At 44.4% G+C, this 18,035-nt stretch overlaps 1 protein-coding gene across 1 annotated transcript in view; it reads right to left on the reverse strand.

Annotated features, from left to right (window-relative positions):
* Positions 1-18,035, reverse strand: part of FBN2 (fibrillin 2) — a 372,340-nt gene that overhangs the window by 297,155 nt on the left and 57,150 nt on the right. Inside the window, exons 3-4 of the mRNA XM_040415981.1 lie at positions 5,557-5,655; positions 5,078-5,173 (exon numbers count right to left, since the gene is read on the reverse strand). Coding sequence (XP_040271915.1) covers positions 5,078-5,173; positions 5,557-5,655 — 195 coding nt within the window. The remainder of the gene's footprint in view (positions 1-5,077; positions 5,174-5,556; positions 5,656-18,035) is intronic.

The raw sequence follows: 18,035 nt of genomic DNA on the forward strand, positions 1-18,035 counted from the left end.
GCTTTTTAATGACTCTGCTGGCAGGGTTTCCGTGGGCCATCCACCTAGCCCTGCCCCAGAAGTGGAAGAGATTAAGTGCACTGATGCCCAAACACTTAAGTTTTAGGATATGGACATGGGAGGACCACCAAAGCATGTCTCTGATGATGAGGAAACACAGGTGCCAACTGCTGCGGCTTTCTGCAGTGTGCAGACCAGCATGGAGGTCAGGGGTGAAGAGTGGGTGGAAGATGATGTGGAGGATGATGAGGTCCTCGACCCCACAGGGAATCAAGGTCATGTGAGTGATGTGAGCAGTTCGGAGGAAGAGGTGGTGGTCACACAGCGCCAGCCGCACAGCAAAAGAGGGAGCAGGGTGCAAAAGCAGAGTGGCCGCCCCATAGCCAGTATGCCTGCTACTGCCCACCACACCCAGGGACTGAGTACACGAAAGCCAGCTCCAAGTAGTTCCCTGGCATGGCAGTTCTTCAGACAATGTGCTGACGACAAGACGCGAGTGGTTTGCACGATGTGCAATCAGAGCGTGAAGCGAGGCAAAAATGCACCACCTGCATGACCAGGCATCTAAATGCAAAGCACGAGCTGCAGGGGAGTACACACCTCAAAAACCACAAAAGATCTCAGGCTACCACTGCTCCCTCTTCTGCTGCACTATTGGCCTCTTCCTCCTCCTCTGGAGTGACAGTGGCACCTGCCACCCCACAAACAGAGGATGTGGCAGCAACACCACCACCTCCACCACGCATCTCCTCACTGTCCCATGGAAGTGTTCAGCTGTCCACCCGCCAAAAACTGGAGGGAAAGAGGAAGTACTCCCCTACCCACCAGCGATCCAGGGCCCTGAATGCCAGCATTTCTAAATTCCTGGCCTTTGAAATGCTGTCATTCCGTCTGGTGGAGACTGAGACTTTTAAAAACCTTAAGGCGGTGGCTGTCCCACAGTACGTGGTTCCCAGCCGCCATTACTTTTCCAGGTGAGCCATCCCTGTCCTGCACAACCAAGTGGCGGACAAAATCAGGTGTGCACTGCCCAACGCCATCTGTGGCAAGGTCCACATCTGTGGCAAGGTCCACATAACCACCGATACCACCGATAACCACTGATACCACATAACCACCGATACAGTTATATCTCCCTAACTGCACACTGGGTAAATACAGTGACGGCTGGGCCTGAGGTGAATAGCAGTTTGGTGCATGTCCTTCCGCCACCGAGGATTGCAGGACGTTTCTCGTTGCCTCCTGTTGCCTCCTCCTCCTACTCCGCTTCCTTGCTTCCTCATCCATCAGCGTAACACCTGCACCACCAACTTCAGCACAGCCAGGGGGAACCACAGCGGGCTGTTTTGAAACTCATCTGTTTGGGGTGAAAACCCCACACCGTGCAGGAGCTGTGGACGGGCATGAAACAACAGATCGATGAGTGGTTGGTGCCACTGAGACTCAAGCCTGGCCTAGTAGTGTGCGATAACGGGCAAAATCTTGTAGAAGCTCTGGGCCTAGCCGGTTTGACGCGCATCCTTTGATTGGCGCATGTGCTGAATTTGGTGGTGCAGGGGTTCCTAAAAAATTACCACAATATGTCAGAGCTGCTGCAGAAAATGCTGGCCATCTGTGTGCGCTTTGGGCGTTCTCACCCTTTTGCTGCTCGCCTAATATGCGACGTACCCACAAGGTGGAACTCCACCTTGCACATGCTGGAGAGACAGTGCGAGAAGCAGCAGGCGATAGTGGAGTTTCAGCTGCAGCATGCATGGGTGAGTCGCTCTGCGGAACAGCACCACTTCACCACCAACGGGTGGGCCTCCATGCGGCACGTGTGTGCCGTGTTGCGCTGTTTTGAGTACTACATCTTTTCCCAAAATAAAGTTAAAAAAAAGATTGTAACAAATAGGGAAAAAAAGAAAAGTACACATATTAGGTATTGCCATGTCCGTATTGACCGGCTCTATAAAAATATCACATGACCTAACCCCTCAAATAAACACTGTCAAAAATAAAAATAAAAACTGTGCTAAAAAAACTAAAAAAAATTTTGGTCACATTACATCACTAAAAGTGCAACACCAAGCGATCAAATAGACGTATGCGCCACAAAATAGTACCAATCTATCCATCACCTAATAAAACAAAATTTTATACCCTACCTAAGACAATCTCCCAAAAAATAAAGAAACTATGGCTCTCAGACTATTGAGACACTAAAACATGATTTTTTTGGTTTAAAAAATGCTGTTATTATGTAAAACTTAAGTATATAAAAAAATGTATACATATTAGTTATTGCCGCGTCCATAAGAACCTGCTCTATAAAAATACCACATCACCTAACCCCTCAGGTGAACACCGTAAAAAATAAAAAAAATAAAAAAATAAACTGTGTTAAAAAAGCTATTTACTGTCACCTTACATCACAAAAAGTGTAATAGCAAGCGATCAAAGAGTCATATGCACCCCAAAATAGTGCCAATCTAACCGTCACCTCATCCCACAAAAATGATACCCTACCTAAGACAATCGACCAAAAACTGAAAAAACTATGGTTCTAAGAATATGGAGACACTAAAACAGGATTTTTTTTTGTTTCAAAAATGATATTATTGTGTAAAACTTAAATAAAAAAGTAGACATATTAGGTATCGCCGCGTCCGTAAGAACCTGCTCTTTAAAAATATCACATGAGCTAACCCCTCAAATGAACACCGTAAAAAAAATTAAACGGTGCACAATTTTTTGCTCACCTTACTTCACAAAAAGTGTAATAGCAAGCGATCAAAAGGTCATATACACCCTAAAATAGTAACAATCAAACCGTCATCTCATCCCTAATAAAAATGAGCCCCTACACAAGACAGTTGCCCAAAAAAAAAAGAAATCGGCTTTCAAAATGTGGAGACACTAAAAAATCTTTTTTACAAAAATGCTTTATTATGTTAAACTGAAACAAACAACCAAAAAAATTCATATTTGGTATTGTCTCGTCTGTAACAACCTGATCTATAAAAATAACACGTTATCTAACCTTTCAGATGAACATTGTAAATAGCAACAAATAAAAACTGTGCCAAAACAGCTATTTTTTGTTACCTTGTCTCACAAAAAGTGTAATATAGAGCAACCAAAAATCATATGTACCCTAAAATAGTACCAACAAAACTGCCACATTATCTCATAGCTTCCAAAATGGGGTCACTTTTTTGGAGTCCAGCAAAATCTGCCTTCCAAAAACCATATGGCATTAATTTCCTTCTGAGCAATGCTGTGTGCCTGTTCAGCAGTTTACAACCACATATGGGTTTTTTCTGTAAACTACAGAATCAGGGCAATAAATATTGAGGTTTTTTTTGGCTGTTAACCCTTGCTTTGTAACTGGAAAAAATGGATTAAAATGAAAAATCTGCCAAAAAAGGGAAATTCTATAATGTTATCTCTATTTTCCATTAATTCTTGTGGAACATTTAAAGGGTTGACAAAGTTTGTTAAATCAGTTTTGTATACCTTGAGGGGTGTAGTTTTTAAAATGGGGTCACTTTTTTGGAGTTTCTACTCTAGGGGTTCATCAGGGGGTCTTCAAATGTGACATGGCAGCTTAAAATTATCCCAGTGAAATCTGCTTTTCGAAAACCATATGACGTTCCTTTCTTTCTGCGCAATACTGTGTGCCCGTACACATATGGGGTGTTTCTGTAAACTACAGAATCAGGGCAATAAATATTGAGTTTTGTTTGGCTGTTAACCCTTGCTTTGTTAGTGGAATAAAATTGATTAAAATGGAAAATCTATAAAAAAAAACTGAAATACTGATTTTCATTTTTCATTAATTCTTGTGGAACACTTGAAGGGTTAACAAAGTTTGTAAAATCAGTTTTGAATACCTTGAGGGTGTAGTTTCTAAAATGGGATCATTTTTGGGTGGTTTCTATTATGTAAGCCTCACAAAGTGACTTCAGACCTGAACTGGTCCTTAAAAAGTGGGTTTTGGAAATTTTCTAAGATTTGCTTCTAAACTTCTAATGTCCCCAAAAAATAAAATGGCATTCACAAAATGATCCAAACATGAAGTAGGCATATGGGGAATGTAAAGTAATAACTATTTTTGGAGGTATTACTATCTATTATAAAAGTATTCTCTATTACCGCTCAGCCCTATTCTTAATCTTTCCTGTCTTCTGATCTGAAAAATGGCTAACACCATTTTGAGAAATTCACCCAAATGGAATTGACAACATTTTTTATTTGATTTGACCCAAATCTTTATAAAATTCAGGATGAATTTGATTAGTTTAGAACTGGTTTGCTCATCTCTAGTGTTATTTATTTTAATGAATTGAATTGTATAATGTTATCACTAGTGTTGATCGAGCATGCTCGGCCGAACACCAGTTCGATGCTTAGCACATCGCGGTGTTTGGCCGAATATCGTGTGTGCTTGTGTGCAATGCAAGTTTCTGTTAGGATTCGAACTCACAACCTTCTACATGACAGCCAAGAATGTTAAATACTACACTATAGAGCTGCATGGCCAGTTACTAAAAAAAATATAAAATATGAGACTTCTGATGTATAGGAATACTTACTAGTAGTAAGTATTCCTATATAGCAGAAGTCTCATATTTTATATTTTTCTAGTAACTGGCCATGCAGCTCAATAGTGTAGTGGATAAGATTCTTGGCTGTAATGTAGAAGGTTGTGAGTTTGAATCCCACCAGAAACTTTTCCGAAATAGAGGCTAAATTAGATTTAAATACACTGGATGTCCCCAAGCACTGACTCCATATATGGACATAGCTATATATGGAGTCAGAGCAGGGACTCCTAAGCCGAACTAGAGTCCCGACACCCTCCCCTCTTCAGAGTGGGGGGTGCCTAGTTTAATCTCGGGTTCTCCCATTGACTTCCATTGTGCTCGGGTGTTCTACTCGAGAACATTGAGCACTTTGGTGCTCGCTCAACACTAGTTATCACATATAATAATAATTATTATTAACATGTATTCAATAGGTTAAAAATGGTATCTAATATTAGGCTTACTGAATACCCATTAAGAAGAAAACACATAGGATTTACAATACTTACGTTGTCCACAATGAGCTCCAATATAACCCTTTTGACAGCGACAATGATCCTCAACACATGTTCCTCCATTCATGCATCGAATGCTACACTGAGAGACTGTAAAAATAAATTCAGAGATTATATGGAAATTCAAAATTAAAGTCATAGATTATTTTTCATCCTAATATATATCATTTTAGTCAAGCTACATATATTACAATGTAAGGGTCAAGGGAGATTATTGAACTTGTAGAACTGATACCCAGAGAAAGATGAATTTAGTAAATAAGACAACAATATGAGACTCCACTAACAGATATGTGTCTTAACTCTTTGATCAAACGGCAACTACCTTGACAACTCTGACACTAAATAGTCAAACAGAAGAATTCTATATTATATATTGGTGATCTGGATGCACAATATACTACCTCATGACTTGTGAAATTTCTAGAACCTACAGACATTATTATCATATAAACCTTGTTTTTTAACCTCACCAGTTTTAGAAATGCAGGCTGGGGCCACTTGTCCATTGGAGCATGTGCACATGTTTGGACGGGAGCAGAATCCTTCTCCACAGCTATTTCTACAAATTGCTATAGAAAGAGAACAAAAAGGAAAATTGAATCTAAATATGAAATTTAATTAAACAAGAACAAAAATTTCATTAATCGTCTTCTGACAAGCCTTTTAATATTACTCCTAACTTTCAGCATGTAGCAATACTAGACTAGCATATGGCAAGACTACTGTAGAGATGAGTGAATCTCTCTAAATTTTATTTGGGTTCATCTTGCCCAAATCGACCAAAAAAGTGAATGACACTCTGAGGTCTCCTAGGATACATACATATTTTTTTCTTGTTTCTCATTTTAACAATTTTTTAAATAAATTTAAAAAAAAAAGAAAAAATTATTTCTCTCCAAAACTTCACAATAATTTGGATTCAGATCCTTCTCGAATTTTTACTAAATTTGGGTAGAATTAGATTTGCTAATCTCTAGACAAGACCATAATGGTATATATGACAAATTTAATATCCATGTTTCTCCCCTTCAAATTCCCTTTGTCATGTTTTAAAGGAATTCTGATGAGTAAGCCCTACATAGAAGGGGGAGGAAACATATTTAGTTCACTAGTACCCATAATAGCCTAAAGGCCCCTGCCCAAGCATCATTCAGATACTTGCTAACAAGCGTTTGTAGGAACATTGTTAGCAAAGATCTGCTGGTGTAAAGGTGATCACATCATTCATGTGCCTGCAGCAGCTGGTGCCATCTAAACAGCACTCTGCTGCCAGCAAACAAGGATTATGTATGGGGACGAGCAAAGGCATTAGCCATCACTCCTCCCCATATTGTGGAGGAAATCACTTCATGTAAATGCATGGTCTTCTTCACTGATAAGCAGACGATTGCTGGGAAGGAACATTTGCTCAATTAAGCAGTGTAAAGTGGCCTTAAGGGCTGTTGCACACGAGTGAGTCCATTTAGGGAATCATGCTCCGTGTGTGAGTGTGATCCTCCGTTTTGGACATGGAGTGCACAGCATTATCATGATTTATAATAAATGTGCCTCTGCTTGACCTTACTTCTACATAATCATGCTGATAACTTTATATCACTATGATTCTGTAGAAATAAGGTAAGGCAGAGGCACATAGCATTAGAAATCATAATAATGCCGTGCACTCCTGCAAATCCAGAAATGAGGATCACGCTCACACACAGGGCGTGATTCCCGCAATGGACTCACTCACTTTGAAACAGCCTTAAGGAATAATTCATGCATGCACAATCTAGATTGGTGAATCAAACCAGTCTTAATACATTTCTCCACATGTGTCTGCCCTGCTGACAGGGTCCTTTTATTTGACCTGAGAGGCAGACTTTTTGTATCATCAATATCTAACTGAAAATTAACTAGTTGATTACACAAGGCACTGAATGTACCCTCTCAGGGTGTATCTATAGGGAGTTTAGACTAGCAGTCCCAACAAGCACCTGGTGTCTGCGGTAGCTCACAAACCCCTCAACAAACTAATATTACATATGGAACTTGGTACAGATTTTAAATTGTGGCCCTGAAGTTTTAAGTTATGCTTCAGAACCAACTCCAACCAGTTTTATTGATCAGAAGATCAGTATTGGACTGGGATTCCTTGGGCCCACCAGAGGAAATTATATCATCAATACAGTCTAATAGGTTTTGAATCAAATATACCCTACTGGCAAATGGTTGAATCCAAAAGCAGACTAATTGTTTTTTTTCCTGAGTCTTTGGGGTTCACTATAGCATTACAGCTTAGGCCCTCCGGAGGATCCTCTGGTACTCTGGTAGGCCTGTCTGACCCTGCTGTAGATAACTATTTCAGACTAACTTCTATTGGCTACCACAGCATCCACAAAATATACATGAAAATGATCACTGTAGATATACAGTACATGAAAATGCGCAAGTATAAGGTGGTTATTCCTTGATTGAACACTCCTCTTACATCTTGAGACCAAGTAAGAGAGACAGAGAAATGTATTGTCTTCTATTTACAATGTAACGCAAATATGTCCCTGTTCCTTCTTACTCCAAAGTATATCACATTATTTAAAATTAGAAATAGTTCAGCTTACTTATATCTGCCTTGTACAAAGGCTTTTGCCATCACTAGCACAGTCCACCCATACATTTATGTCTGGCCTTAGTGGTCCTTTAGCGACATAAAAGGTACAATTAAGAATTATGCTATTAGTCACATCGCTCTGGAACATATCAAACCATGATGAACCTTATAAATATTGTCAGAGTTGACCTGGGAAAGTAATTTTCTACCTGATGTGCAATGTTCCATTTTAACCTCACATAAACAATGTCTCTCTATATAACAGATTTAAATCTATGTATAGTTTTTGCTATGGAGATTCAGTATATAATTAGCATAACAATAAACTACCGCATGTCTTTGTATTTATGTTTCTGAAGTCATGAAATAAGTGAAGATATGGATCTAAGCCAATGGTGCAAGGAGATGATAGCTCCTATCACCAGCAAATTGCAAAACTAAAGTTGAACATATTTTTTTTTTTGTTTTAATTTGTTTGGCAGCAGTTGAGATACAGTGAAGTGATAAAGAAGAAATCTTGCAATTTTCTTACCAGTGTCTGTATTTGTGAGTTATCCCCTCCCCTCTGATCCTCAGCTGTGTCATGTGACCAGCACTCTGAATGTCCAAAAAAACACAGATGTGGACTAGAGAGGAGCGAATTTTTCAAAAATTCGATTCAGCTGGTTCGCCAGTTTTTAATTTTTTTTATTTGGTTTGATCCGAATTTATTTGCGGTGAATCGGATAAAAAAACGTCTATTTTCCTGGCTGCAGAGAGCCTTTATAGTGGTGTAGAACACTGTGCCTTGCAGTAACATGGGAGTCTGCTGTGGTAGTAAAATAATACTGTAAGTCAGTATGATATGCAGATGACCAAATAACTCAAGTATGTACTCAGCACTACAGGTTGATGTTAGAGACAAGAAGAAGCGCACTCCCTTTACACCGTCGGCAGCTGATTCCACATACATGTCTACAGAACCTGTTCTATTAAACGCTTATACAAGTAGAGCCCCCCGACAGAGTTTAGAGGGTGTCAGCAGTAAGTTTGTGTTGACATCACTGATTATTTTTCCCTTCCTCTGATCCGTCAGAACAATAACCCCCAAAAAACGGATCCTGTCTGTTGAGCATCCGCCTTCACTCGGTCAGCATTTGGTCAGTAATCCATCAGTATTGCTAATGCAAAAAAAAACAGGAGTGGATCCAAAACAGAGATGACACGTGAATGGAATATTTGCATGTCTTCTGTGTTTTGTACCCACTCCTGCTTTTCGCTACCAAAGCACAAGCCAATTCTGATGGGACCATACAGGTCTTACAGCTGCTGCACATACAGGATCTGCTGTGCATCAAATTTTTCCTTCCTTCTGACAGACCAGAAGAAGGGCCAAATAAATGATGATGTCAGCCAGGCCGAAAGGCAAAATAGTGGCCCAGTCTTGAAGTAGGGAGGGTGAGAACAGCATGAGAAGTCCACAGAGTGGCCCTATGACATAGTGGTGAGGTGGAAGCAGCAATAGGAGACCACAGAGTGGCCTAATGACAGAGTGTGGAGGTGGCGGCAGCATCATGAGGAGGCCACAGAGTGGCACAATGACAGTATGGAGGTGGCGGCAGCATCAGAAGGCCACAGAGTGGCACAATGACATAGTGATGAGGTGACAGCAGCATCAGGAGACCACAGAGTGACCCGGTGACAGAGTGGGGAGGTGGTTGGCAATACAAGTACCAGCTAAAGATGGTGGGTGAAAAAAGGAGCACTTGGCAACAGATGTGTGGCATCAGGCGAGTGGCAGCATCAGAATAGTAGCTGAGGCAGGTAGAAAAGAAGAAACCGGTCTCTTTTGTCAAAGTGTTGGTGTGGCACCATGGATGATCTAGTCTGATGCATCAGGCATTTGTGGCTGGAAATCCTGGCTGTTCCACGCTTGATTCATCTTGACAAAGGTCAGTCTCTCCACATTTTGAGTGGACAGGCGAGTTCTTCTGCGGGTAACTATGGCCCCCGCCGCACTAAACAACCGCTGTGATGCCACACTACTGGCCGGGCAGTACAGGTTTTCCGAGGGCAAACTCAGCCAGTTGCGGCCACAAATCCAGTTTGGCTGCCCAGTAGTTCAGCAGATCTTCAATGTGGGGTGGCAGGGTGCTGTCCAATTATGCCACCAGCTGTTGGTTCAGGTTATGCTCCAGGTCTAGATGCTGCTGCTGGTGAGTAGTTTCTTCACTAGGCGGGTGAAGAAAGCTGCTCATCAGGGACTCTAGACTCAGGCTGCTGCTGATGGAGCTGGTACTGCTCCTGCCAAACCACCCCTCCCCAGCAGCCATGGCAGTGGAACGTAAGCGCAGAGGGCCCCCCCCAGTCAGACCTGCAAAAGTATGGACGATAACGCAGATAGGCAGTGGCCAAATGACTATATAGGATGTCTTTATAGTAGTTCAGTTTGTCTTCTCTCTCAGCAGGTGTAAAAAAGGCCCCCATTTTGGACTGGTAGTGAGGGTCCAGCAAGGTGGGGAGCCAGAAGTCATCCCTCTGCTGAATGGTGACAATTCGGCTGTCATCACTCAAGCAAGTGAGCATGCATCGGGTCATTTGTGCAAGTGACTCGGAGGGACTCCATGCCTCGATCTCCACTGCATACTGCCATGGTGTGTCTGGGTCCTCTGCCTCGTCTTCTTCACCCTGTAGCTCCTCTGGCTGCTCCTGATCCTCCTCTCCTGTCACATGTGTAGAAAAACCACCAATTTTTGTTACACATTGCTTGAGCTCCAATCTCGTCCTCCTCCTCCAGTTCAGCCCCTACAGGGCTCAAGTGTCACGGATGGTGTTGCAGAAAACTGGAAGTTATAAATAAACATCCGACTGACTTGATCCCAAACTAAGGAACATATGGGTGAGCCCTATAAAACCCCTAGAGCTCTCCCTGACTGCTTTGCCCATGCAAAGATCTTTATGATAGAAAATTGCATGCCCTCGTACCTAGACTGAGTGACACCTGAAAACCCTATAATAGTGAGGGGACACGACCACCGGCTCCCTGCACTTAATAAGGAGGAAGTCAGGGTCACCTAGAATCAAGCCAGCACGGAAACACAAATAAAGAAAAAGACTTATCTGAGGAACCAGCAGTTGCAGCCTCTTGCAGTGAACACAATCCAGGAAGTAGTATAAACCGCAAAGTTAGGCAGTATGGGAGGGAATATAAAGGGAGGCAATCAGTGTAAATAGATGACAGCTGGGAGAAGGAAAAGAGATGACAAAGTGAAACCAAAACAAAGAACATCATGCAAGAGGTACAGAAGAACGTCTGCCACAGCTTCTCAGAGAGCTGGCGGTGACATCAAGTGACCGTGAGATGTAGACGCCACGTCCCCAGACCCCTGACCAGCCAGATTTACCAGCATCTGTTCTAGGACATGAAGCAGTGGAATGACATTGTTCATCCCGTAGTCCTGGCGACTGACAAATAACGTGGCCTCCTCAAAGGGCCTGAGCAAACAGCAGGTGTCACTGGCTGACATCTAAGTTACACAGGGGAGTACTCCTGTCCGCTTGGATCATCAAGAAATCATTTAAGGCCTTTCTCTGTTCATATTGTCGGTCCAACATATTGAGGATGGAATTCCAACGGGTGGAAACGTTGCATATCAGCCTATGTAGGGAGATACCATTCTGCCGCTGCAGCTCAAGGAGGGTGTGCTTTGCGTTGTACAAGTGGCTGAAGTGCATGCAAAGTTTCCTGGCCATTTTTAGGATGTCTTGCAGATGGGTGGAAGACTTCAGGTACCGATTGACAACCATCTTGAACATGTGTGCCATGCAGGGCGCATTGCTCAGCCCTCGTTGACGCAGCGCCGACACCATGTTCTTCCCGTTGTCGGCCTCCATGGTTCCGATTTTGAGTAGTCGCAGAGAAAGCCAGGATTCGATTTCTTGATGAAGGACACGGAGCAGTTCTCCCCAGTGTGACTCTGTTTGCCCAGGCAAACGAGGTGCAGAACAGAGTGTCACCGCCGGGCACTGCACATGTGGTATGCTGAAGGGGATTCTGAATTGTCCCTGCAGTGGAGGGTGAGGACACAGTGGAGGATGAGGAGGCAGAGGCGGACATTGTCGCAGGACCAACGGCGTGAGAACGTGGAGGCGGAAGCGGCATCACCTGGCCAAGTTGCTTGTGTGGCTGTGCAGGAACCACATTCACCCAGAGGGCCGTAAAGGACTTGCCCACCTTCTGTTCTACATGTGTGTGCAGTGCTGGTACTGCCTTTTTTGCAAATAAATGACAACTAGGGACTCTCCGCCTCGGTTCAGCACAAGCCACTTGGAAAGGGAGGGACTGCAGCACCAGCAACTCGGCCATGAGCACATTTAGCTTCTGCACCATTGGATGAGTGCACGCATACTGTTGTCTCTTGGCAATCGCTTCAGTGATCGATTGCTGACAGAATGACTGATGAGAAGTAGGAGGGCAAGGACCAGGAGCATCAGGACCAGCAGATAATGGGAAGGACAGACAGCTACCTTCGGCTGAGGTGGTGGAGCCTTGACTGCCTGAAACCCCAGCGCATGCCACTGGGTGATGTAGCGGTTGCTGTGGCAGGCTGGACCACAACATCTGAGCCACGGTTCTCCCAGGCCACTTTATGTTGACGCTGCATATGTTGATGCAGGGCCGTGGTGCCAACATTGGCACCCTGGCCACGCTTCACCTTCTGCCCACAGATTCTACAAATGGTCATGTTCACCTCCTCCGGCGGCTTAACAAAAAACTACCACACCGCCGAGTAGGTGATTTTAGCCCCCACCACTCCACACTGACTGACTGCTACCGCTGCTGCTTCTGTGAACCCCTGCACCTCTACTTTCTCTGCGAAGCGGGTGGTCTACCCCAGGCACGTTTGGCTCCCGACCTCGAACTGCTGCCACCCTGCTGACTCCCGGCCACACTAGCGACTTGCTGGCTCTGCCGCTGCCTCACTGGCAAGCTGCCACCCTCTTCTCCCGATGATGATGAAGCCCTTAATTTACCCGGCTCCTAAGTACGATGAGCTACATCATCATCATACAGTACTGTCTGCACATCACTGATGTCCTCCTCAACGGTCCCTGGGTCAGGAGCCTGACCGCTAGAAACACCAGCTCCCACGCCACTCTCCTCATCACTACTTGCCTGCTTACCGGAGAAAGCAGCGGATGTCTCCACCACATCTTGGCGGGCCAGTAGCTACTGACCTCCTCTAGTAGGTCGTCCTTGCTGTATAGTGGAGCTGAGCCCACAGCATATAATATTTCTCTGGCTGAGGGAACAGAAAAGGACAGAGGCAGGTTGAGGACAGGTGAGGGCACAGGGCCTGTTCCCGGGCCATGCCAACTAATGATTGTGTCTGACGAACCCACCGACTCTTGGCTGGGGGTGTCTGATGTCACTTGCGATGAAGTCGAAGATCGAGTTAACCATTCAAGAACCGCTGGGATGCTGGTCAAGACACGACCACTAGCTGACACTTGGAGCTCAGGCCTCTCAAAGTGACCCCTGCTGTCACGGCCCCTTACTCTGCTGTGACCTCTGCCTGCGCCAGAAACATTTAGGCCTCTGCCACTCCCCTGTGCAGGGCCTGTCACTTCTCTGTCTGACATGCTGTTAGATCAAATAAATAAATAAAAAGGAAATTAAAACACACCAAAAAAGTCTGTAATTTTCTCATTTCACCACACAACGGCTAATAAGCCAATTTTTTCACACTAATACACACAAAAAAGGGCTTTAGAACATATAACTGCACCGCTGAACTGCAAATATATTTTACTTTTGCCACTAAAACACACCACAAAAGGCTTTAGAATATATAACTGCACCTCTGAAAGGCAAATATATTTTACTTTTGCCACTAATACACGGCAAAAAGGGCTTTAGAACATATAACTGCATCGCTGAACGACAAATAGGCCCTTATTTTTTTCCACTTATACATGCCACAGAAGGCTTTAGAACATATAACTGAATACAACCAAAAATATTAAACAGTATACGTCCGCAATATTTACATTAGTAAAATTGCCTGATTCGGACGTTAAAAAGAAAATAACTAATCTTTATTAAATGTTGCACTTAAAATTGGAGTCTCAACCTCTCATTTATAGCTCCTACTATTCAGGCGGTGTATAACCCCAGACGGTGGGGAGAGGTTTAGTGAATTTTAGCGCTTATGCTTCCTATCTCAAGCTCGCTGGCTTGTGTATAGCTGGAGTGTACCTCATATATCCTATAAAACATGGGTTACACTACATCAGCCTGTAATAGCAGCCATGTACCCATAGCATTCAACATTGTACTACATTGTAGCAGTCACAATGTTGTTGCAGCACATATATTCCAATAACCGTCACTGTATGGAGCCGATAAGTAGAATTGCTGCACTTCACTGCCTATTAGAGAAACAGCTAGAAGAACCAGCTAGTTTTAACCAGAACTAAGATAGTGTGGTCTACATGTAACCCTGTGAAGTTACACCGGCTGCGTTATCTGAAATGCCCAGTAGATGGACTCAGTATGCTGTTAATAAGACATTGAGCATTGATCACATGACTGGCTGAAATGAGTCACATGGTTAGTGACATCATCGCAGGTCCTAAAACGACGCTGGCTGCACAGCTCAAAAGAGGAAGGTCCTGGAAAAGTTTCTAGAAGCTATGATTTGCTTAGCCAGAGAGAGGACATGGGTCTGGCATTGAGAGACTGCAGCACAGAGATAGAACCTGGCGGAGAGAACTTACTTCACCCAAGATCACACCTGCTGAGAAAGGGACCGCTGGCAAAGACAAGCACTGAGTCCAGACGTCTGGTGAATCCAGTGAAAGGAGATTGCTGCGGACTGGCCTGGTAAATGGTGTTGTGAGGGTAAGTCAAACCTCTCCCTGTATCACCACAGGGCACCTGTCTCCTCACCACAATAAAGACTCTGAGGTCCAGTGACGGACATTACACAGCTTAGGCTGCTTCAGTGACCCTGCGGAGCAAGAGCTTATAAGGGCCCCAACTCTCCTATGTGCACCAACGGCCATTAGGGTCAAGATAGGGGGTGGGACGCAGGTGTGCTAGTGGGTGGGTGAGGAAGAATCCACATTACCCTGTTATTTGTGTTACGCTATTGTATTTTCCTATGTATGTTAGTTCATTTTGTTACGCACTATATAAAGTTAATTCCAGTTAGGCTGTGTCAGTCTCATTTGCACCAAGTATGTTCCCAGTGGAGCCTCACATCCCTACCCCGGATGTTCCACTGGGTGGAGGCACTGCCGCAGACATGTACCCCAACTCCCACATAGCGGAGGCTCAGGATCCGCCTGTCAGGCATAGTGAGTTAACTAGGGTTAGGGACCCCATAGACACTAGGGGGCGCCCCCAAAACCCCGTTACATATGGAGGCACTGCTGAGATCAATTGGGGTACAACCAGTGAGAATAGATTAAATCCTCAGGCCACTCCCTCCTTTGCAAAAGAGTGGGCCCAGCAAAGAAATGTACCATTGCAGCAAGCTGTGATGTTATGCAGAGTCCCATCCTGCTGTGAGATGAATCACGTCATCTTGTGTATAGAACTTCGATTGGGAATAGAAATGGCGACCGTCAGGGATATCCTGCAGGATTCTGAAGGCCAAACTTACATGTTAATATATTGTCATACGGACTTGGGAGACCATGAGATGCCTACCAACATTCATTTATATGGAGCCCCGGATGAAGGATGCTCTTTAGTGTACGCTCTACTTGAGAAGAAAGAAAGGGTCTCGCTGCAACAACCCTTTAAATTAGAACAGAGAGATTATGTCACAGAAAATTATTCTAAGCTCCTGACTCCCATCTCCGGAAAGGCCGGAGCCATTCCTAAACAAGCTGCCCATCCTCCTAGAGAACGGGGGATGATTACTCCTAAAGCAGAATTTCATCCATCTACAGCATTACTGAAACCAGACAACCCTGAAGTCCGCACCCCGCCTACAGGAGGTAGTGATGTATCGGACATACTCCAGAAACTCTCAGAAGCCATAGTGACGGCAAACCACACCCATAGTTACCGCAAACTTAAGGTGTTTTCTGGGAATCAGCCTGTTCCTTCAGGAGAAGAGCCTTTTGAGGTCTGGAAGGATAATGCTATGCAGTTGTTGGAGGAATGGTCTTGTACGGATACCATAAAGAAACAGCGGTTGGTGGAGAGTCTTCGTTTTCCCGCTACAGACATGATAAGACTGTACAAGGGAGTAAATGGGCAAGCTACTGTGCACGACTATCTACAAGTTTTGCAGGATGCTTATGGGAAATCAGAAGATTTGGATGATCTGCTGGTTAAGTTCCTAGCCACTAAGCAGAAGGAGCATGAAAAAGCCACTGACTATATCAACCGGTTACAGCTATCGCTTGGAAAGTTATTCCATAAAGGAGCAGTTCCTGCCTCTGAGTTGGATGCTCGGCTATCTAAGCAAATTCAGAGAGGTGGCTTAATCAATAATCCAATTATGATTCTGCTGAGAGCCAAGTTGGATGATAAAGTCCTGCCTTATTCCACCTTAATAAATACAGCCAGGAGATTGGAAGACCAGATGTGTCCACCCCTACAGAAGGAGAAAGAGGATACAGAACTGTCAGCTCTTAGGAAGAAGGTGGCTGAATTGGAGTTCTTATGCAAGTCACCACCAGAGAGAGCAGATCCTCCCCCTGGAAGTGGGGGGCAACACAGGAAGACTCAGAAAAAACTGTTTCCTGAGGATTCACCCCGCCGAGGGGATTGCTTTAAATGTGGAAAGTCAGGGCATTTTCAGCGGGAGTGCCCTGCGAACTCCATGGAGGTGGATGTGGAGGTGCTGGCAACCGAGCTTGAGGAGACTCAAATGACCAGGTCTTACAAGCGAAGGAAGACCCGGCCTACATATGGGTTATCTGTAGGAGCCAAGATTGGGCCTAAATCTTTGATACACGTGCAAGTAGAAGGAATTCAGGCTTCAGCATTGCTAGATACAGGTTCTCAAGTCACCATTATCTACCGAGACTTCTATGAACGTCATTTGAAACACATTCCTATGGAACCTGCAGGAGAGTTTCAGCTATGGGGCGTTGGTTCTCAAGCTCAACCTGTGGAGGGATGCATAAAAGTGACCATAACTATTCCCCAGTTAAACACTGGGATAATATGTCCTATGGAGCTGGAAGCTTTAATATGCCCTGCAGCCAGGAAAGTGTGTGCCCCAATAATATTGGGCACTAATGCAAAGATGGTACAGGATGTATTCAAGGCCTATCTGACAGAAGTGGGAGATGTCTCCTTAGACCGACTGATGGAGGTCAGCCCTGTCCTAGGGAAAGAGTGTAGACGACTAGCCCTTGAAACAAAACCAGGGTCGTGCCACTATTCAGGAACAGAACCTGCATTTGTGAAGCCTGGTGAGACCAAAACCTTACGAACCATAGCCTCAATGCACCATGAAATGTTGGGGGGAACTGGACAATACCTTATTGAGTCTCTGCCTGAAGAGGATCAGAAGAAAGGGTGGACTCTCATATCTGAGGTAAAAGATTGGCGGAAAAGGTGGTGTCGGAGCTTTCCTGTGATGGTACAGAATTTAACCCCCACGGAAATCCGGATTGATCGTCATCAGAAGATTGGTGTGATACACCTTTTGGATCAAGTTTCGTCCATCATGTCTGTGAGTGCAGAACAGAAGGATCATGTGAAAGCACCTTTAGATTTTGATCTAGAAGATTCTCCTCTACCACAGGAGTGGAAAGACAGCCTTCGTTCAAAACTGGTCACCCGAGAGGGAGTGTTTTCCAGAGCAGAGATGGACGTGGGGTGTTCTAAGAGTGCCACCCATACTATAAGACTTGCTGATTCTACTCCTTTCAGAGAAAGGTCAAGAAGAATACCCCCTCGAGATGTGGAAGATGTCCGGGACATACTCCAGCAGATGGAAGGAGCAGGCATCATCACAGAGTCTCGGAGCCCCTATGCCTCACCTATTGTGGTAGTGAGAAAAAAGAATGGTTCAGTTCGGCTATGTGTGGACTACCGTACTTTGAACAAGAGGACTGTGCCAGATCAGTACACTTTGCCCCGGATAGAGGATCTTCTGAACGCCCTATCTGGCAGCCAGTGGTTCAGTGTGCTTGACTTGAGGTCTGGATATTATCAGGTACCCATGAAGAAGGAGGATCAGGAAAAGACAGCTTTCATCTGCCCTTTGGGGTTTTTCCAGTTTACCAGAATGCCACAGGGAGTCACAGGAGCTCCTGCTACTTTTCAGAGGCTGATGGAGAAAACTGTGGGGGATATGAATCCCAAAGAGTGTCTAGTATAGACATATAGTCTCCGCTGAAGGAGTA

Source organism: Bufo bufo, chromosome 2 (genome assembly GCF_905171765.1).
Source record: "Bufo bufo chromosome 2, aBufBuf1.1, whole genome shotgun sequence".
Lineage (NCBI taxonomy): Eukaryota > Metazoa > Chordata > Amphibia > Anura > Bufonidae > Bufo > Bufo bufo.